This window comes from Acanthisitta chloris, unplaced genomic scaffold (genome assembly GCF_000695815.1).
Source record: "Acanthisitta chloris isolate BGI_N310 unplaced genomic scaffold, ASM69581v1 scaffold6102, whole genome shotgun sequence".
Lineage (NCBI taxonomy): Eukaryota > Metazoa > Chordata > Aves > Passeriformes > Acanthisittidae > Acanthisitta > Acanthisitta chloris.
The window spans coordinates 21,962-43,300 of record NW_008662062.1 but is presented as its reverse complement, the minus strand read 5'-3'; the positions used below and the strand labels follow the sequence as shown (position 1 = coordinate 43,300).

Sequence of the window (21,339 nt, the reverse complement as noted above, 5' to 3'; positions counted from 1 at the left end):
CGCGCCCGCCTCAGCCCCTCGGGCCCCGAGCCCGGGGAGCATCCCTCGCCGCCCCTTGCCGCCCAACGACACGCGGTTTCTGAGTAGGAAATGCCATTCCATGGCTGTCCCCCTCGGCTTTCTCTTTCAGGCAGTGCAGCGCCAGGAATGACGGTGAACACACCGCTGTGTTTTAGAGGGAAGAAGATCCTGGCGCCCATGGTGCGAGTAGGAACATTGCCCATGCGCCTTCTTGCTCTGGATTATGGTGCTGATATCGTGTACTGTGAGGTATGGAGGATGAGCAAATGAGTCGTCTGATCTGATTATGTTATTATTAGGAAGGGTGTCCAGGTCTGGATTCCCCAGCAGAAGAAAGATGTGGACCTGTTAGAGTGGGTCCAGAGGAGGCCACGTGAGTGATGCTCAGAGGCCTGGAGCACAGGCTGACAGAGGTGGGTTGTTCAGCCTGGGAAGAGCAGGCTCTGAGGAGGCCTCATTGCAGGTTTCCAGTACTTAGAGGTGTCTTATAATAAAGAGAGAGAGCAGCTATTCACACAGGTAGCTAGTGCGGGTTGTTCAGCCTGGGAAGAGCAGGCTCTGAGGAGGCCTCATTGCAGGTTTCCAGTACTTAGAGGTGTCTTATAATAAAGAGAGAGAGCAGCTATTCACACAGGTAGCTAGTGCTAGGACAGAACAGTTTTCCGCCCCTTGCCGCCCAACGACACGCGGTTTCTGAGTAGGAAATGCCATTCCATGGCTGTCCCCCTCGGCTTTCTCTTTCAGGCAGTGCAGCGCCAGGAATGACGGTGAACACACCGCTGTGTTTTAGAGGGAAGAAGATCCTGGCGCCCATGGTGCGAGTAGGAACATTGCCCATGCGCCTTCTTGCTCTGGATTATGGTGCTGATATCGTGTACTGTGAGGTATGGAGGATGAGCAAATGAGTCGTCTGATCTGATTATGTTATTATTAGGAAGGGTGTCCAGGTCTGGATTCCCCAGCAGAAGAAAGATGTGGACCTGTTAGAGTGGGTCCAGAGGAGGCCACGTGAGTGATGCTCAGAGGCCTGGAGCACAGGCTGACAGAGGTGGGTTGTTCAGCCTGGGAAGAGCAGGCTCTGAGGAGGCCTCATTGCAGGTTTCCAGTACTTAGAGGTGTCTTATAATAAAGAGAGAGAGCAGCTATTCACACAGGTAGCTAGTGCTAGGACAAGAGGGAACAGTTTTAAACTAAAAAGAGGAGACATTCAGATTAGATATTAAGAAGAAGTTCTTTACCCAGAGGGTAATGAGGTTCCAAAACAGGTTGCCCAGAGAAGTTGTGGATGCTCCTTCCCTGGAAGTGTTCAAGGTCAGGTTGGATGGGGCTTGAAGCTACCTGGTCTAGTGGAAGGTGTCCCTGCCCATGGCAGGAGGGTTGGAACAAGATGATACTTAGAGTCCCTCCAACCCAAATTGTTCTGTGATTCAGTATTATGTTCATATGTTATTAATATTTTGAAACTTCAGCATGTTATGTAGTTAAACTCTTGTTCTAATTTTCTTTCTTGCTGTATTTTATCTCCCTATATGATTATTTAATAAAATAGGCAGCTGTTTCGAGCTGGCTGAAACACTTCAACTCACTGAGATCTTTTATTAATTCTTCTCAGGAGCTGATTGACATAAAGATGGTGCAGTGTAAGAGGGTTATAAATGGCAAGTACAACGTTTCTTTTGTTAATACCTGTAAGCATTCATTTTTCTAGTTAAGAGAAAAGATAATTATTTCTCTGAAGCAATTTCCCAGTCATTACAGTGAGGTATCAGTACATATAATCTCTCTAAACTGTATCTAGGAACTTCAAGTAAGTGTTATCTCACACCTGTCTGCTGCTCTACAGTTTTCACACTTTCAGTTTTCCTTCTAAAGGAAGTTCAGGAGTTCAGTTAGTGCAAAACCATAAACAGTTTTAGAGGCTAATACTAATGTATTAGTAACAGACAGTTTGTTATTCTTTTTAGGGTCCTAACACAAGGCCTTTCTCCACTATTGACTTAGTTTATTACATGGATTTGATGACATTTCTCTTAAACTTTTTGGCAGGGGTCAGGTCACTGGTTGTGCAGGTATTTGCCTTCTAAAGTGAAAGACTGTAATTTTAGCTCCTAGAATGATGCCTTTCCTTTCTCTTAAGAAAAATGGAGCTCCATTTCTAATATTTCAGCATTATGCTTCCTGGCAGCTGGTGAAAGAGACTAGTAGCTGGAATAGACTGCATATGGTCATTGGACATGTTCTGGTGCTGATGTCCAAGAAACTGTCTGGGGGGTGATTAGGGAACACTGTGGGAGGGAAACAACAGTGTGCCAGAAATGTACTGCAAAGACATAAAGAAGGTAGAATGCCATTAGTTCTGCTCTTCATGGCATTTCATTTATCCACAAATTACATAGTCATATGACTCGTAATCTTTACATTTGTATGTAATTTTTCTCTGTTTTACCTGTTTCTCATTTCATGCAGAAGTACTTGAAACAGTGGACTTTGTTGCACCTAATGAAAGAGTTGTTTTCAGAACCTGTGAAAGGGAGAGGCAACATGTTGTCTTTCAAATGGTAAGACAGCAACTGCAGGCAATCTTCTAACAACACAGTTAAACAAGGTAGTAGTGACAGTAACATGTCTAAAGCAGCTCTCTCTTGCAGACTGTCAGTGTCTTATGTCTTGATGCTTCAGGTGGAGGTAAAGTTTCACAGCAACTAATTTCTAATCTGTTGTTACATATGCAATCAAGATGTGACACTGTAAGCTCTCCTTGCAGCTGTTTTCACAAGAGGTGACGAAGATGAATTCTGTGCTCTGTGGCAACAGCTTTTTGCAATGGCTATCTTTGATATATTTCTGAACTTATAGATGCCAAGAATAAATTATGCTGGTGTTTGATCACACGTTTAAGTCCTGCACTGTCCTGTAAACAGTCTTACTGGAAAGACTGAAAGAAATGGCATTGTTTGGTATAGATGAGTCTACAGTATATAGAGAGGATTAATGTGTGCATTAGCATTGCACGAAGGGGTTAAAGGCTGCTGGAGAGGAAAAGGTAATAATTTGCTCTTAGAGAGCACTCTGTGTAGGACAAGGGATGATGGGTTGGAGGGAAGGAGAAGCCTGGACTGCATTAGACACCGAAAAGACCTTTTTCAATGGTGAGGGTAGCCCTGAAACAGATTGCTTGTAGAGGCTATGGAATTGTTAATAGTGGAGCTTCTTAAGAACATGAAAACAAGTATCTAATGCTAATGGGCTGAGAACATTTGATATTGCTGTACAGCAAAAGGATAGCCAGACCTTCCCAGATCCTTTTTTGCATCACCTTTTGTCCTTCAGTGTCTGACTAGTATGTGTTTTAGCTAAATGTTTTAACTGTCAAGGGTGCTGGGAATGGGTCTCTGTCTATGCTAAATATTTAGAGCAAATACAGTTGTACACATCTGCAAGTGAGCACCTTATATTTTATTGATTTACTGATCTGTTGTAATTTTAAATCCCCTTGTTTTGCCAACAGGGTTCGGCCGATGCTGAAAGAGCCCTGGCAGTAGCAAAGCTTGTGTAAGTCATCTTCTTTCATCCTCTTCCCACCATGGGTTTGTTTGGGTTGTTTTGTACAGAGGAATTACTGTGGAAGACTTTTTTTGTGATTGAGAGGATCAAGGTAGGTCTTGACAGAACCAGGAAAATTTCAGTAGAAGCTGCACAGTGAAGTGTAGCTTCTGGAAAGGCCAGTGGTAAAATGATGTAACTGCAACTTCTATTTAAAACAATTCCTGCTCAGAGCATCAGCTGCCTAAATTCTGTACTGGGATCAGTGGCTTTTTGCTAGTGCAAGTGTGTCCTTGATCTCCCAAGTGTGAAATTTCCATGGGTATTTCACAGCTGCAAGTAAGACCAATATTGTGTGGAAATGAAAAGTCTCTCAAAAAGGTGTTTCTATGCCTACATTTTAAATAGGTGGAAGTTTCAATAGGACTTGCTTTAGTGACAGTCAGGAATTTAGTGGTGAATATATATACTTACTGCTGTATAAACCTATTTAAGATGAGTATTTGCAGTTTCTGCACAGCACTAGTAAATGAAACCTGTGGACAGACTGGTCTTAGACCACTGTTAAAATGCATATATGTAACTTAGGTAAGTGAGAAGCTAAAAATTCAGAAGTTCAAGTACAAACTTTAAGTTCTCATTTAAGCCTTAATGATGATGGAGCAAGTGTCCTGGAAAGATATCTATTTCCTGACTCTTGTTCTAATACGATAAAAAAAATTTAATTGTTTCTTGTTCTCTTTCAGAGAGAGTGATGTAGCTGGTATAGATATCAACATGGGATGCCCAAAAGAATATTCTACTAAGGCAAGTGGATTTTTATTACTCTTAAATAAGCTTTTTCTTTCTTGGAGATATGGAGTGCAGAATACATGGTCTGGTTTTCTGGGTTGAACAAATTCAAGCAATAGAATTTTGATGCAGACAAACTTGAGTTTATTTTTTTTGCAATAAGCAGAAGAGTCTTGAAGGTGTCATGGCCCTAATACAGTAAAATAACATAGACTAGTCAAAGAGTAGGTTTGGAAATGCAGTCAAACACACCCTGTCCTTAAGTGGCTAAACGTGTATGAAGTTGTAAGCTCAGGGTAGTGTGGCCATGTGCCACTGAGCAAGTGGTGGTTGTGTTTTCTGTAAAGAAAACTACTGAATATTAAGAAAAATGTAGTGAGGTTGCGAAATTGTTTTATTGTACAAAGCTAACACTAAAACTATTTAGGATTCTGACAACTGCAACAGGATATGTTGTATTTAAAAGTAAATTCTGTAAGGCAGGGTAAAATGAAGTGGTTTGTTTGGGGGTTTTTAGTGATTTCCTGAGGTCATTAATTTGTTGGATTAATGAAATATGTTCTGCTTAGCCTTAATAAAAATTGCAATCACAGTTTGTGATCTGAACAAGTAAACAGTCAAAACTTAGCAATGCTGAATTCAATTGTTGGTCAGTTCCAAGTGGGAGGAGGATAGATCAGCTAAATTTTTTATTAATTTTTTTTGTGTTAAACTCATGCAGTTCTAAACTAGTTGTGTATCATCTGTGGCTAAAACAGAGCAGTCAGAAACAGATTGTTAGCACTGTTGAGCCACTTAGTGCAGAGATAAAGGATCAGTGAATCAGACTATGGCACTTCATTCCATATCAGATGTTCCACAGAGTCATAATGAAGAACAAAACACCAAAACATCCACCTGTACTAGGATGAAAGATCAAAAATTCAAATGCTGTTGAATGGTTATTCTTCAGCAGTAGTTCTGGGTAAAAAAAGTTTGTACAAAAAGGTTGGTCTCTCTCTATCTATGCATGCAGATGAAATAGTGCAGAGAGAACAGCTATTAAATTGTTCATAGTTAGGTTAAATATTCATAATTTATGTTCACTGCAGCCACTTAATTGGTCTTAGTCCCTTTTTGCAAATGGAGCATGTAGACAGAAACTACTGACATCAGGACCTCTCAAATATGATGTGTAATGTTAAAGCAATAAATCTGTTCAGTTGTCATTTAATGAGGAGAAACTGATGATTAGGGTTGCTAAAAATGGCTTTTTTAAATCCTGTGCACCCCATAAAGTAATGAGATCAAGTTGATGCCCTGAACTGCTTCTTAGTTATTCTGATGTGGTTCTAGGAAGTGTTTCACCAAAGTGTTCACTAATGCTCCTGCATTTTAGATTTTGCCATTTTTCCTTTTTTTTTTTTTTTTTTTTTGGCTTGTTTCCCTTAATATAACATCATACTTTTGTTGTAGCCTGCTATTAGGCAGAGTCATTGAGCTGAAAAATGTGTTTGCCTTGTGCATAACAGTTTCTCTCTATTTTCCCAGGGAGGTATGGGAGCAGCACTGCTGTCTGATCCTGACAAAATAGAGTCTGTAAGTATCACCTTGTGGGTTTTCAACTGCCTTGGAAAGTATTGTGCACTGTGCTCTGCTGGAAGTGGAAAGGAATTGCATAGAAGACAAATTTGTAACAGCTGGAGTGGAATAATCAGTTGTGAATGCTGAAATTCAGGTTATGGATCAATATTCCTGATTTAGTTCTCCTTGTCATTGGACTATAAAATTGCCATCTTCTTCCTTTTCAGTTTGAAAACTTTCACAGGGTGGTGCTGTATTTGCAGAGAGAGGAGTTTTATCTGTCTGTGCATGTAAAACTGTATAAACCCCTGTGTGAACCAGCATGAAAAGGTTCATATATATATATGTATGGATATATTTCAGTATATATAAAAAACCCTGTACAAACCCATGTGGAAAAGATATATTTATATACATCTGCCTATGTAGATAGATATATAATATGGTGCTTTGCTTTTTTTTTTCCTTCTAAGGACTTCTAAGCTTCCTGAGATTAGAGAGTCCAGACATTGCTCTGTGCTTCTAGGCCCATTCTTAGCATTTAGTTCTTTTATTTTCTTTCTGTTTAAAACCTGATTTTTCTTAGTTCAGGTGAGCTGACTGTGAACTTGGTGTTGCTTCCCCTTAGCTTTCAGTCACTCACTCTATCTGCCTTTAGAGTTCCTCAGTGCAATTCTAGTTCACAACTCACCCCTCAGGCATAACTGAATCATAGTACACAGTGACAAATGTTTCAAGATAGTTATTCTTTATTTCTTTTCCTCCAAGTGTGCAGATCTGGGCAAGACAAAAATTCCAGAAGCATTGCTGTCCTTCTTTCTGTGCTTTTTTTGTTTTCTTTTAGAAGATTCAATGATGTTGCTTGATATTTCCCTCATTTTTTTCCATTTTGAAGGCTTTCTTATCTTTAAATAAAGATCTCTTTTTAGGGAATACTTGCATTTAGTTTTTGTAAGAAACTCACAAGTTGAATATAAGATGACTCTGAAAACAGTTGCATGAAAATGAAAAACCTTTGCACTTCATATTGAAATTGCCAGTTTACTGGTTACCTCATATTAAAAGTAGTGTTAAAACTCCAGCAGCAGTGAATTGCTCTGTAAAAATCCAGTTGGAATCAAAAAAGAAGTGAAAATTAAAATGGCTTAGACTAAAAATAGGTCATATCTGTTGGAGAAAAAGATATGTTCAATTACATATTGCACATGTCTGTGTAGCATGTAAGAGTCTTTATAGGGGAGTAGTAATTAGTGTTACATTGTTCTAATTTCTTTTAACTTCAAGAGAGAAAGGAGGAGAGCTTTAGTAATGTCACTGTTGTGATCAAGTTTTTGTCTTTTTTCTTTTTCCAGATATTGACTACCCTTGTGAAAGGAATTTGCAAACCAATAACCTGCAAAATCCGCATTTTGCCCTCAGTAAGAACTTAAATCATTATGCTGAAGTGTTTAATTGCAATCTGTAGTTTCAAAGAAGCATTGAAAATGGATTCTTATTTTGCCATAGTCTGTGGCTCTTTAGTTGAAGTATGTATTAATGGTTCTGCACGTTGGGTGTTAGTGATGAAATACAGGAGTCACATCTCCTTTGATAAAAGACTTCCAACATGTGTTTGTACAAAGTTTGTGTGATAGTTATTCCTTTTGCTTTGTATTAAAACCATGTCATTCTGTCTTAACCCTCAGGTTGAGGATACTCTGAATCTAGTGAAGAGAATAGAAAAAACTGGCATTGCTGCCATTGCAGTCCACGGAAGGTAAGTTGATTTCAGGCAAGAAAGACCTAGAATTTTCAGTTTGTTGATGAATGCAGCACAGTGAGGTATGACTGGAGTGTATTCTATACACTAGATGTAATATGTGGTTCTGATTTCAACTGTTAACTGGTGATGTAGAAAATCAGGTCAGTAATTAGGGAATTGAACCACTTGCTGCTATTTTCCTAGAATTTTTGTCTTACATACCTGTATCTAAAAAATGCTGCTTACCTCAGTATGGAATTACAGTAACAATGTTCTTAAATGTATTTGATAGGAAAGAATTCTGTTGCATTTTTTAAAAACCCAGAAAATTGTATCAAATATATAAAATAAATCAGTGAAAACAATTATATCCCATCAGTCCTTGTGTCATGTCTGCTGTGATCTACAAATTCCATAGGAAATCTTTGGTCTTGTCTTTTTTTTTTGTTTGTTGGGAAGGAAGAAGGAGGAGAGGCCTCAGCACCCAGTCCACTGTGATGTGATCAAGGCCATAGCTGAAGCTGTTTCCATTCCAGTAATAGCAAAGTAAGTTGGGCTAATTAGATACCTCCACCTAACCTAAGACTTACACATGCAGGATAAAGATCCATTATTATGCAGATTAATTATAACAGTGATGTTAATTTTTAGTGGAGGATCTCATGACTTCATCAAAGAATATACAGACATTGAGACCTTCCAGGAAGCCACAGCTGCCTCCTCAGTCATGATAGCTCGTGCTGCCATGTGGAACCCATCTATCTTCAGGAAAGAGGGGTTCTTCCCCTTGAAGGATGTCATGCAAGATTACATCAAATATGTAGGTCTTTTTTAAGATCTTACTTGTACTTAACATTGTTTAGAATTGTTAATCCAAATCTTACCAGAGTATTTTAACTCCATTTCAAAGACTTGATTCTAGGGATGTTTTAATACAGTTCATATGACATGAGCCTTGCAAATCAACCACCAATTCCTCTATTTTATTTTGTTCACTTTAAAAAAAGTCCAGAAATCTGCATTCAGAACAGTTTTTCCTGATCATTCTTTTCTTATGTACCATGCTTTTTAGCCCTAGTTTCTTGGGAACATTTTTGAGGCTTGCAAGGCTATCTAAAAATGTCTAGAAATTTAAAAATACATAGAGCAACTCTTTCAAAGTTACAGTGCAAATAATATTGAACAGAAAAGTGAAGGAATATTAAATACTCAGTTGCTACTAGGTTCATTTTTAGAAAGTAATGGCATAGTAGAAAACTAATCAGAAATCTGTAGCTTTGATCATGTCATCATTTCAAAATTGTTTGGTTTTTTAAGTTTTGAACTTGCCATTAACTAGTCACTTACTAAAATAGCAATGCATTGCTGGTCAGTGATGTAAACTGGTCAACTCTCTCTTCCTAATTATAAAAATAAGATGAACTTTGTTCATTAAGGCATGCCAAAATAGTCACATTCATCAGTTATGCTGAATATGTTACTGAGGAAACTGCATTGTGGTTTGCTTTTCAGAAACAATCTTGAAAGTCATTGAGAGTCCATGAGCAGTATATATGATAAATTTCTTTGGTATGTTTTTAAATACTTTGTCTCTCTCCTTCAGGCAGTGAGGTATGATAATCACTATACCAACACAAAATACTGTTTGTGTCAGATGTTAAGAGAGCAGTTGGAGACTACTCAGGGTAAGAGGCTGCATGCTGCACAGTCCACACAGGAGATCTGGTAAGCATGTACTTCAGAAACCACACTCTGTCACACTTGCACAGCACTTCTGTCTGTAGCACTGCCTGGCAGCTCATACCCTCAGGAGAACTTTCAAAAACCACAGAATAAACAAACAAAATCCAGTTAGGGAGATATGAAATAACACAGTAAACTTTTCTGGTTTTCCTCCATGCTCAGGTGTTAAATCTTTAACCCCAAAACTCTCCATATTCAACACAGTAATTTGAGTGGTGCTTCACTGATTGAGTGACAGGTGTCCAATATTATCCAATATTTGCATGAACTGATTAAGAAAAGTTTCAGCATTCTCTGGGGTTAGTGTGGAGGTTAATAGTGTGGAGCTTCACTTCTTCCAAGGGTATTTATTTGTTTTAACTTTCCCTCCTGTGAGTTTTTAATATTACTGGAATATATAGAACAACATGTTTGTTTTCAGCAAACACTTAGAGATAAACTCAAAACAATGTATGAGGGTTGTCTATAGGGTACTTAAGTGTATTTCTTCCATGCTGCTTGAAGTTTACTAAGGAATGATGACAACCTTTTTGAGGAAATATAGTAGCTTCAATGAATCTTGTCATCCTGGGTATCTGATACAGTCTGGGTGAAATTTCTCAAAGGGGAAGACAGAAAAGGAAGAAGGAATACTTTGAGAGAAACCATAGAATAGGCATGTGATTAAAGAATTCACACAGAATTAGGGGAATTCATGTTTGGACCCATCCCAAACTGAACAAAATAAAACTCTGAGCTTGTGTGTCATATCCATGTTGTGTGCTATAATTATCCTGGTGGAATGGAGAGGAAGAGAGTCTCCTTGTTTTTATAAAATAAACAGTCTGACACTGTTTGATATCTTACATGTATGAAAATGCATAGAAATGTTGCAAGCTTGAAATATTTTGCAAAGGAATTTACTGTTTTCTAGCAATATGGATGGCAGTGCCTGCAATACTTTTGCCACTTTATGGCCTTTTACCAATTTTGGTTTTCTGTGAACACTTCTGTCCATGGTTATTGCATTACAATACAATGAAGGGAATTTGCCTTTCAGATCTAAAAGGAGCCTTCATTATTCATCTCTGTGCATATGCACTTGTATTTCTGATTGATTCTGCCTGGACTTTCAGAGCTGGAAATGAGAACAATCTTTTTCTACTTGTAGCTCAACTGTGCCTGATGAGAACTGCAAGAGAAACAATCTAATGTCACTGTGCAGAATATAGCCAAACTTTCACTTGATTCCATACACATATACTCTATTTAAACACAATTTTTGTGTTTACTTTTCTCTATCATAATGTGATCCAGAGGTTTATAAACTGCTCTCTAATACAAAGGAATTCTGTTTGAATAGTGAAGCCTTTGAAATGGGTGACTTCTATGAGGAAACAACAGCTATTTTTGAAGCAAAGAAAACATCTTTAGAGACTGAGACACAGGATGAAGATGACCAAAGGGAAGATCCAGATGTAATAAAAATGGCTGTTAGATTTGACAAGTAAGTTGCAAAGCAAGTTTTTCACTATTGTGTATCTGTGAATAGGCACTGTGGATTTACAGTGCCTTTGAGTGTTTTGAGAGTAACAATTTGCCAAACAGTGCTCACTGAGTGAAATTTTATGAAGCAATATGTGCACATCATTATGTAGTCACCACTGTTCCTGTGCTGTTTGGGTGTTGGGAGATGTTGTTTAGTTCCAGGCTCCCTGAGACTGCTTAATTCTCTCAGTTAACTTATTAAAAGTGATGATTGACTTAAAATCAACAAAATTCATACACCTGTAAGCAGAAAAATGTGAGTATTATGAAGATTTTTTAGTGAAATTTAACTAAAACACAGTATTTTTTCTATTAAATATCCTGCACAAGTTTCATAATACTCTTCTAAGCAGCTAAGATATGTGCTCATCTACAGTCTTCTAAATGTGTTCCATTTGCAAGGTATTCTTAAAAAAACTAATCCATGGAGTTGTGTACAGGATTATTTTACATAATGTTTGGTTGTAGTCTGTGAAGCCTATGGAACTGCTGTTACTCTCTGTGTTAGACTGGTGTTAGTTCTGCTATTCAGCCTATCAAACAGCTCAAGGAGAGTGTGACATAAAATGCTTCTCAAATCTAGTCATAGTTCTTTAATATTTACAGGATGTATTACCTGACTCCTTGAGGACTGAATACAGATTTTACAAGGGTTTTTTTTCCTGCCATGTACAAGGGCCTGGAATTCCATGTCAATATCTGAGTCAATGTCTACCTTTCCTACCTCTTTTTTATTTTATAACTCTACTGTTTCACAACAGAATCAGCTCTTCTCTTTCTTCTAATGTTGAATCTTACATTGGTGCTTATAATAAGCAGTGCCAAACTGTGTCTCTATTCTGTGTCACATGTTCAATTACAATCTCCTTTGTGGTCAGTATCTTCTCTCTAGCTGTTTTACTACAGGATGTGAATGTTTGGGGAAGAATTAATAGAAAAATTTAGATTTTATTTTAGATGTTATGTCAGACCTATGACTTGAGTTACCTAATGGGGAAGCAGCATTTTTCCTCATAATTTGAGCTGTAAAATTAAACCACAAAGAATAACTGGTAGAAGTAATATAATAAGCAGCACTGTCTGTTTTAAAATAGAGCTTTGTGCACAGTTGTTAAACAGAAATTTTTCTGTTTAGGCGAGAATATCCACCACAGATTACACCAAAAATGTATCTTCTGGAATGGTGTAGGAAAGAAAAACATCCTCAGCCTGTTTATGAAACTGTGAGTCAATGAAGAAACCCTTTCAAACCTCTTCTTCTGCCTTTTCTGTGAAATTAAGTATTTTAGGACTCAAGGTAGTGAGAAGTTCTGCTTCCCAGTCTGCCATAGGTTTTTTGAGTAAGCAGTGCCAGAAATGACAATACACTTAGGTATGAAAATAGCAGTTTATTTTATTCAAAAATTAAAAAATTAGAAGTCAAACCTTCAGGCTGGTTTTGATTCATGTGTGAAAGAAGTTGCTGTAACTGCAGGTCATTATCTAGGAGTCCATAAGTGACTTTGTTTTACTACTTCTGTGAAGTAAAGAATTTAGACTCAGACTGTTTTCTCTGTTGTTGCACACTGTTAGGGGTAGTAACTATATGGGACAGGAGCAGTTTTTGTTGGACAGGGACATTATTTGATTATTTTTTAAAGCAGAAATATTTGCAGTTTGGACAATTGCTTCTTATTTTTTAATGTTAAATGTATAAGGTTAGATTTGTGGTGTGAATTACAGTAATTTTGAAGGTGTTACTTGTTATTCTTGTCTTTACACCATGCAAGGAATCTTGATGTTGTTGTTACTTCTGCAAATGACATGACTGGTTTTTGACAACCCCCTCCCTTTGAATTTTCTTTTTCTCTAGGTTCAAAGACCACTGGATAGATTATTCTGTTCAGTAGTGACAGTAGCTGAGCAAAAATACCGATCAACCCTGTGGTAAGATATCCTTAATGGTTTTTTCCAGCTGGATTGTAATTATTTCCAAAATGTTGCTTAAAACATGCAATAAAAGGGTACTCCAGTTTATTCCAGTTGACTTTGATAAAGGTCAACTAAAAGCTACCTTCTAAAGCTACCTCTGGGAGCGAGGAGGGATTAAAAATTTGTGAGAATTGAATGTGACAAGAGGAAGTAAGTGTTAGCATAATCAAGTAAACCGTTACAGATTTTAATTCACTTAGCATGTTAGTCCACAAATTGCATTGGAAGGGGAACAAATAGGTGACCCAATTCAGTTCTGTGTGTGTTCAGAAGCTAACCAAGGGAGGTAGAGGGGAATGTTGGGGGTAATGTCTTCAATCACTGCAGCAGATCCATTCTCAGTAACAAGTCAGGATTAAGTGTCTATATAGAGTGGAGCAGAGGACAGTGTAGTGGCTTCTTGGAGTTCACAGTTAATTAGCAGTTACATCCAGGGCTGCTCTAAAGTTCCGTGATGATATTTTATACAAACCATCTATTAATACTGGAGTTGACTGGAGGCATTTGCACCTAAGTTGATCTTGATTTCACTCACTGCAAAGTTAGAACTCAGCATCAAATGCTTTCAAGAGAACAAATGCACACAACAATTACTGCTTTGCAGCTTTCCTGTTCAGAGACTTTAGGAAGTTAAGGTCAGCTGATATGAAACTTTGAGAAGAAAATGTTTTCAAATACTGAATTTCACAAATGAGTAATGTGCAATCCCTATCACAAATGTTAGAATTTCTGTTATTACCAAATGCTTCCTGCTGTTGTCAGTATCAATGAACTTCTACACCTGCCAGAGAGTGTATTTGAGCCTGAGTCCCTTTCAAGAGAAGTGATCCTTCATAACAGTTAGTTTTGTTGAGTGATCGGATTTGTAGAAATTAACTTTCTGAGGATTGTGACCACTTGGGCCAAACACACATTGACTTTGTACCTTTGAAATGAAGAGTGTTTGAGACACAAGACCTGATAGAAACAGACTTTCTAGGAATATTACATCAGGAGTGATGCATCAACACTTGACATCTAGCAAGACTTAAAAAATTTCTGGAACTGACCTGTTTTGTTCTTCTGCTGTGAGATGACTACAAATGCTGTTCATTTCATGATGTTGCATCAGGGGCAGGAAATTGTATCTTGGCAGTGTAGAGACTTCAGTTTCTGCTTTTACCTGTGCTCTGTCTGCTTGCTCTTCAGGGACAAGTCAAAGAAACTAGCAGAACAGGCTGCAGCTATTGTCTGTCTGAGAACACTGGGTGTCCCAGAGGGTAAGCTGTGTGAGGGAGAAAATCACCTGATTAACAAACGCAAGAGGGAAGACCAGGAGCGCTTGAATAACAGAGACCACAGAGAAGATCTGGCTGAGCCTTCCCATAAAAAAGCTAATTTTATTGAAGGAACTTCTGACATGAATGTGCCTACGATGCCACGATAGCATGGAAATTAGAGGTTTCACACCTATGCAGCTACAAATTAGCTCCTATTTGTATATCTTGTTGTTCATATTTCCTTTGGATTCTCTCAGAGACTGATAAATTCTCCAGTCGTGAAAAATGCCAATGAGATGTTTACTGTTCACCACTCACTGTCCCTATGGTGCCTTTCAGACCAGATAAATTAGGAATGATTTTAAAGAACATGGAGAAGATTATCCCAAATAATAAATTTTTTCACAAATATCTGTTATTTTCAAAACAATTTTGTTATTGGTTTTATTACTTGTTTTTTATTTTTAAGGATGTGCTGGTAAGAGATATATAAATACATCATTCATAAGCAGATGGATTCCTCATGGAACTATGTGTAGTTAAGCAGAAAAATTAATGTAGGAGAACATTAGTAGCCAAGTAGACATGGTTGTGTCAAATGAGGTTGATGCATGTCCTGCAAACTTTGTTTAAACATGTATCAAGAAAACCATTTTTGCAGAGAGGACTTAGAAATTGTAACACCAAGCATTAAAATTACCTTCTTCTCTCATAATTTCTACTCTACCCTTCAGAAATATGACAGTAGAGTTTAACCATCCTTTCCTTGTCTTAGGTATTACAATTGCACCTTTCCAGTAAGGAACTGGAGCCAATCCTGGTAGCCATAAATTTGTAGCCAGGAATTTGTTGAATGAAGGCATTTTGAGCTGTTTCATTCTTTTGAATTGGAAAGTCCTAGTAAATGTCTAAGTATATTACTTGCAATAATGGGCATCCAAATATGGCCTTGTTTGTTCTGAAATGTGACCCAGTTAGTCTCAGTAACTCGCTGTTGGTGATACTGGTGCTCTCAATCAATGGCTCATGTTCTCTTCTTCAGTTTCCATCATCACAGCTTCCTATTAAAGTAAACTGTAAGTACATGTTATATACCAAGATGGGAAACAGACCCATTCTGCTGCATGGTAATCCAGCTGAGTTTGATTTACATTAGAGTTCTGAATCCCCAAAAGAATGCATTGGATTAAGAGAATTGAGAAATTTCAGTTATTAAAGGTTTATTGAAATGGTGGTTTAGTTTCCCTCAATGGCATGAGGGATCTTGAGGTTATCAGATCAGGGATGTATCATGCCATAGTCTCTAAAGTACTTTGTATAAAGAACATACTAAATATAGTATATGTGGACATAGTTCATAAATAGTCTTCCTATTTAAAAAATGGAATCTTTTTCCTAGTGCCAACATTAAACCATTTTTTTAAAAAGAAAAACCAATATCTCATAAGATAACACTCAGAGTTGTGAAATTAAACAGGTGTGTTAAAGTGTCTGCTGTTCAGATCAGAGGAATTTATAGTATATCTATGCAGAAGAAGAAGAAAGTTTTTTTTGTTCATTTTGTACATTGCAGCAAAGGCAGTTAAATATATTTACCTTTGATACAAGTTTAGTGCTACAATTTTACTCTGGAGCAGCAAAAGAGTTTGTAGTATTATTCAGAGATTCCAGAAGTAGCCATTTTTCTCTTGTGGGTGCTATCTGGGTACCTTGGTTTTGTCAGAACTGTTTGGAACCATCATAATAGAGAAAAAGTTGTTCTTAGGTCCTGCTGCAGTGAGGCTTGCAAGGTCTAATGTCTTAGGATTACAAAATGTTTGAGTGTGGAAAGGACCTCTGAACACCCTCTGGTCCAAACTTCTTGCTCAAAGCAAGGTGAGCTACAGCAAGTTTCCCAGGACTGTGTCTGGCTGGATTTTGTGCATCTTCAAGGACTGAGGCTCCACAACCTTTCTTGGCAACCTGTTCCAGTGTTTGGGCACCCTTATGATAAAGAAAACTGGGGTTTTTTTTTAACCTTGTGTCTACATGGAATATCGTGTATTTTAATTTGTGTCCACTGCATCTTGTCCTTCCACTCAGAAGAATCTGGCTTTGAATCTTAGTATCATTGTCTGTCTAAAATGAAAATTGAAATATGATGTGGACTTGTATGGCAGCAATTACTGTGGATTGCTGGAAGTTACAGTGGACTGGGACAGATTTATAGGTAAGTCAGCTATGAGAATCATGTAATTTCTGTTTTGACTTGGAAAAGACCCCAAAACATCACTCAGGAGTCTGCCACTGCTAATACAGATTTCTTGCAGAAAAAACAGGATCATTCAGTTTAGGAGCCAAGTCCTTCCTAACGGTATTTGTAGCTTTTTTAAAATTCCTTGTATTTTGTCACATGATGTGAATACACATACTCCTGCCTCCTTAGTGAGGTACAGCCTTTGTAGACTTTTCATATTGTTTCCTTCCAGCAAGTGACTTAATGCAATGCAGAGCACAGGTTTATGGTGAGTGGCAGGTGCTCCAGTGGCACTTGGGAGTGGGTAAAGTTTGGTTTTTTGGTGAACAGCTGAGCAGGTCTCTGCAGCATGCTGCCAAAATTTCACAATTTCTGCAGCTGAACATAGATACCTAAGCCAAGGTTGTGTGAGGACCCAGCATGGAGGTGCTTTACTGGTCACAGAATATGTGCCTTGGTTTGGTTGATGAGGAGAGTTGGATAATACTGTCTATATAGTTCACTATGAGCTGAAAAAATACGATGTGAACACTAGTCTGTAAAGTATATGTGTTTATATGAAATCAAATGGCTGCTAAAAACTGGGGGGGATGTGGTTTTTTTTTCTAATCAGTGCATGTTTTCAGATCCTTCCTGAAATTGTTGTCTGTGCTGCAGTTATGGATGGGCCAAACAGAGCCTGTGAAAATGAGAGTGAGGAGTCACTCTGTTGGAATGAGCTTTCAATGCTAAATATAGAAGGGCTGTAAATTCTGACAAATGGCTGGAAATCATGAAGTGTTTGACACCCTTGATCAGTTTCACAAGGAACTGAAGAGTTGCCTGTGTATATATCTGTGTTCATGTCACAATGTTGCACTTTGATGACTTTCTGTTACATAGTTTCTTTCCTCTTAACTGTTACAACTAAAGTGTTACAATTTATCCTACTTTGATCATTCAATTCATCCTACACAGTTCTACAGATAGAATAATTGCATTTATCATGTACGTTCCCTTCTCAGCACTGCTTTTAAAGTAATCACTTCAGTGATCAGTGCTTTCCTTCCAGAAATTGTTCTATTCACATTCTTTTTAAAGAGCAAACTGCACTGATGATTCTGTCTGAGCTTCTCCCGTGCTTCTCCTCTCTGCTGTGCTTTCCACAAACAGAAGGTGGCAGATTTTTTATTTTCTTCAGAAAAATATGCTGAGTTGTGCAGCATTTAAGGCTCCAGTCCCTGCACTGCTCCCTTCTTGCATAGGGCAGCAATTGAGACCACAGTTGGGTTGGAGGTTGTTTAGCCTCACTCTTCAGAAATCTTTTGTTTGGGTTTGTTTGTGTGTGGGTTTTTTATTTTAATGCTGTGTGAATATGGCACTTGGACAATACTAATTAAAGCTGTGGTCTATTTTAAGTATTTGTTTCATGAGAAGGTTTCTCTATTAATCCTACGAAATTCAGTGAAGCAACTGGGATTGTTTTTCCCAGAGTTACAGTCAGCAAACAAAAAAACATTTCTATTTTTTTACTTGATGCTGATGCTGCAGAAAGTGTTGGTAATGCTACCTGCCAAAGTGTGGTCCATGGGAATAACTGGAACTTGTCCTCCCTGTGGCCTACATGTACCCTCTTACTAGAAACGTGAATGGGAATGCAGAGATATTTTTACTAGCCTTTAGCAGGGATGCACTCACTGTGGGGCTACCTCCAGGGCCTGGCTGGTTGGAATGCTTTTTGGAATGTCCCGGGCTCCGAGCCCAGCCCCGCCCTGGAATGTGAGGTTAAATGTTGGCGGTACAAATACAGAGTTTGAATATCAAAATCCTCGAGTTCCTCAGTGCTGCAATTTCAGAAACTGGCAAGTGAGCCACATGTCAGCTCAGCTGCTCTCTGATTCATAGAGTAAGCCTGCCTAAGGTTCCTGGGGAAGGAGGGGGAGGTGGGATGCTTTTTGGTTTGGTTTGGTTTTTACTTACCCGTTATGACCTGCAGCAGAATGTGCTTTTCAAAGACCTCAACTGGCAAGATTGCAAGAGGTCCCAAACAGGCCTTAGCTAGAAAGAAGTCTTGATTCACAAAAGCATTTTATTGCCACTTCTTTAATCAAACCTAGGAACTCAACATGAGAGCTGTTGCCTTATTAAATAGGAGTCTGCTTATATCTAGATTCCGAGGGCAGAAGCGATGTCAGTGAGATGGTCTGTAAGGCTTCAGTTTCCATCTGCACCACAGTGCAAGAGGCTGACGTTGGAGGCTTTTATTCAGAGATGCTGATGACAAAGCTGATGAAAAACATAAAAAGCTAAACATGAAGAGCAAGCCTTTGGTGAGGAGGGAGTGCCTCGTGTATTGTTAAATAGTTGCCTAGGTCAGTTAAGGAGAAGAATTGCTGTGCTCCAGAGGGAGCCTAGTTCAGTCATCTATGCTCAAAGGAGCACTAACCTCAGTGGGTTTTATGAGAGGAGGCTCAAAAAGTACCCATCACTTGTGGTGCTCCCTTAGCTCCCAAATTAAACTGTGTTTCAGGAGTTAATGAGAATCTGTCTGTTAAATACTTTTTCCTTGCTCTGGCATGGTGGGAGAGTCTCTGTTATCCATTTTTTAGAAAAGTATTGTCTGAGAGATATCTTCTTGTTAGAGTTTATAGAGCACTGTAGTACAAACCTGACACTTTATTCACTTTAACTTGTTTCCTTGATAAACTCCATACATTTGTAAATGCTTCAGTATGTCATTGTGTTTGATATGAAAAATGAGCTTTCTGTTTAACTGCCTTTAAAAATTATTGCATGGTGATTGGAACAGAAATGGATATAATCTATGTATAGTTGTGAATGAGGATTTTTTTTTTTATTAGTATTCTGTTGCATAGAGCTGACAGAATTGGATTTGAGTACAGATCTTCAATTTTTTTAGGTGGTTTAATACTGGATAAACATGTTACCTTTCTTAATACTTCATTGTTTTGTTGTTCATTTGCAAATTTTTATGTTAAACAGAATCTGATCGGGTGGTTTCCCTCATTGTGGTCTGAGAAAAGTGAGAGTTACAAAGATATTAGACCAAAAGCTAGCATGATTTTACCTTGTTTTGTTTGAAGTGTTGGAAAATATTATCTTTGTGAGCTAAAAAAGAATAGGCTCTAATCAAACTTCATTAGGAAGCTTCTCAGTGGCTTACCTGATTTGATTCAGTGTATGCAGGTTCACTTAACGAATTCACTACTGCAGTTTTTTTTAAGTTTCTCAGGCAGCAGGAACTTATTTTGTTGTAGTTTACTGTTTCATTAGCTCACTAACTTGTTATAAAACTTAAAGCAAATTTCTTGGCCATCTGTGTATCTGTTCTAGTTACATGCTTATATAAGTCCCAGGCAACAACAAATTTAAAACCTGAAACCATCGTCATTGTTTTCTTCTGTGCTGAGATAGAGCTGAATCCTGGCCACCAGACAGAACACAAGTAAACATGTCTGGGTAGAGGTACCTATGTGAACCACAAAACCCATGAGATCTGAGGAGTGTTGAAAACAATACAGGACAGTTTCACTTCACCAGAAGCATACTCTGATTTCCCCTGAGGGGCATACAAAAGGGGATCTGTACATTGGTTGTTTTTTTCAGAAGTTCATTGATCATTGAGTGTTCAGATCCTTAGGTGGGAGGGAATGGAAATGGAGTGTTCACAAGGGCATCAGAATGACAGGATTTCAGAGAGGTGGAATACTGAGACTGCAGGACTAATGCAGTAAATCACTGTACAGCCAGACTCTGATGCCTACCTGTCATCTCAATGACATGGTAATTCTAGTTTACCATCCTGCTGCCCTGTGACATTCTCTAATTACTAGTAGCAGCTTTCATATGTTGCCCTGCCTGAACATGAAAGTAGTTGTTATACTTAGAAAGTATATAGCCCTTAGGCTATAAAAATACTGCATTAATAGTGATTTAATAATTACCTTCTCTCCCATTAACTTTTATCAGCATGCCAAATGCTGCAGTGTAGACTGTAAAATCAGTCGTGAGTTTGCTCACTAGTGTGGGTAACGTGCAGGACTATGCAGTATGACCTGAGAGTGTGTATATCCTGTAAGGGCAGTGCTGCTGGGGCAAGGGAGAAATAGGAAAGAAAAAAGAAAACTAGTCACTGATGTCTTTCTGTACAATAGCACTGGTTCAGCATTACCCACAGATTCAGCATTTACCCATTTTCTTCATATTCCGTATTTAAACTCTTGTGAGTCTGTAGTAAGATTCTGCTTTCTTTGTTAGAGACAAAATATGCATCACAGCATTTATTTAAAATGATGCCTTAAGCCACAGAAGTAAACACAGCTCAAAGTATGACTGAGGACAGTTTCCATTTAATTCTGTAGAGAAACACACTGGAGACAAACAGATTTGATCCACCCCCACTTTGTTATTTTCTTCATACATTGTAATTTTTTTAAAAAAGTAATTTAGATGAAGAGGAGGTTTTACAGAAAGGGTTGATGTATTTTCATGAAAGGAAGAGCTAACCTCATCCTGTTAGAAAACATCTCACATCTTCACCTATGACTACCTGACTGCCTTTATGTGCTACTTTCCCTTACACCCAGCCTGTGAATTCGTGGGATCATCTGGTCAGAGAGAGCATTTCACCTACACAGTTGACTCCTCTCACTTCCCCTCTACTTTAGAACCCCACGTGCACACTGGCACTGTGCTGACATCCTGCATGGCCAAGACAAGAGTCATGTTTCTGTGTGGATCTGTGAACAGAAGGTGAACCATCTCCTTTACAAATTTGACAGGGTTTATGGAAGCCAAACCTTATCCTCAAGCCATGAGAACTTTCCTTTTGGGAAAATGAGAGAGGTAACAGACTAGCTGTCTTATTCTAATACTCTAATTATATTCTTACAAACTGGGTGCCTGGGGTCAATGGAAAATGTTTCTGTTGCAAGGCCAGAATT

At 38.3% G+C, this 21,339-nt stretch overlaps 1 protein-coding gene across 2 annotated transcripts; it reads left to right on the top strand.

Annotated features, from left to right (window-relative positions):
• The first annotated feature begins 782 nt into the window (after positions 1–782).
• On the top strand, positions 783–14,586 carry DUS2 (dihydrouridine synthase 2). 2 transcript variants are annotated; one of them, XM_009070455.1, is made up of 15 exons: positions 783–905; positions 1,634–1,679; positions 2,488–2,579; positions 3,530–3,573; positions 4,311–4,371; positions 5,887–5,934; positions 7,272–7,337; positions 7,605–7,675; positions 8,120–8,206; positions 8,312–8,480; positions 9,264–9,385; positions 10,746–10,889; positions 12,066–12,153; positions 12,783–12,856; positions 14,090–14,586. In XM_009070455.1, the coding sequence occupies exons 1-15, from the start codon at positions 783–785 to the stop codon at positions 14,325–14,327; spliced, it is 1,473 nt and encodes a 490-aa protein (XP_009068703.1). In that variant the 3' UTR covers positions 14,328–14,586. The 2 variants fall into 2 exon arrangements, with proteins under 2 accessions (XP_009068703.1, XP_009068704.1); XM_009070456.1 differs by lacking the exons at positions 3,530–3,573; positions 4,311–4,371.
• The last annotated feature ends 6,753 nt before the right edge of the window (positions 14,587–21,339 follow it).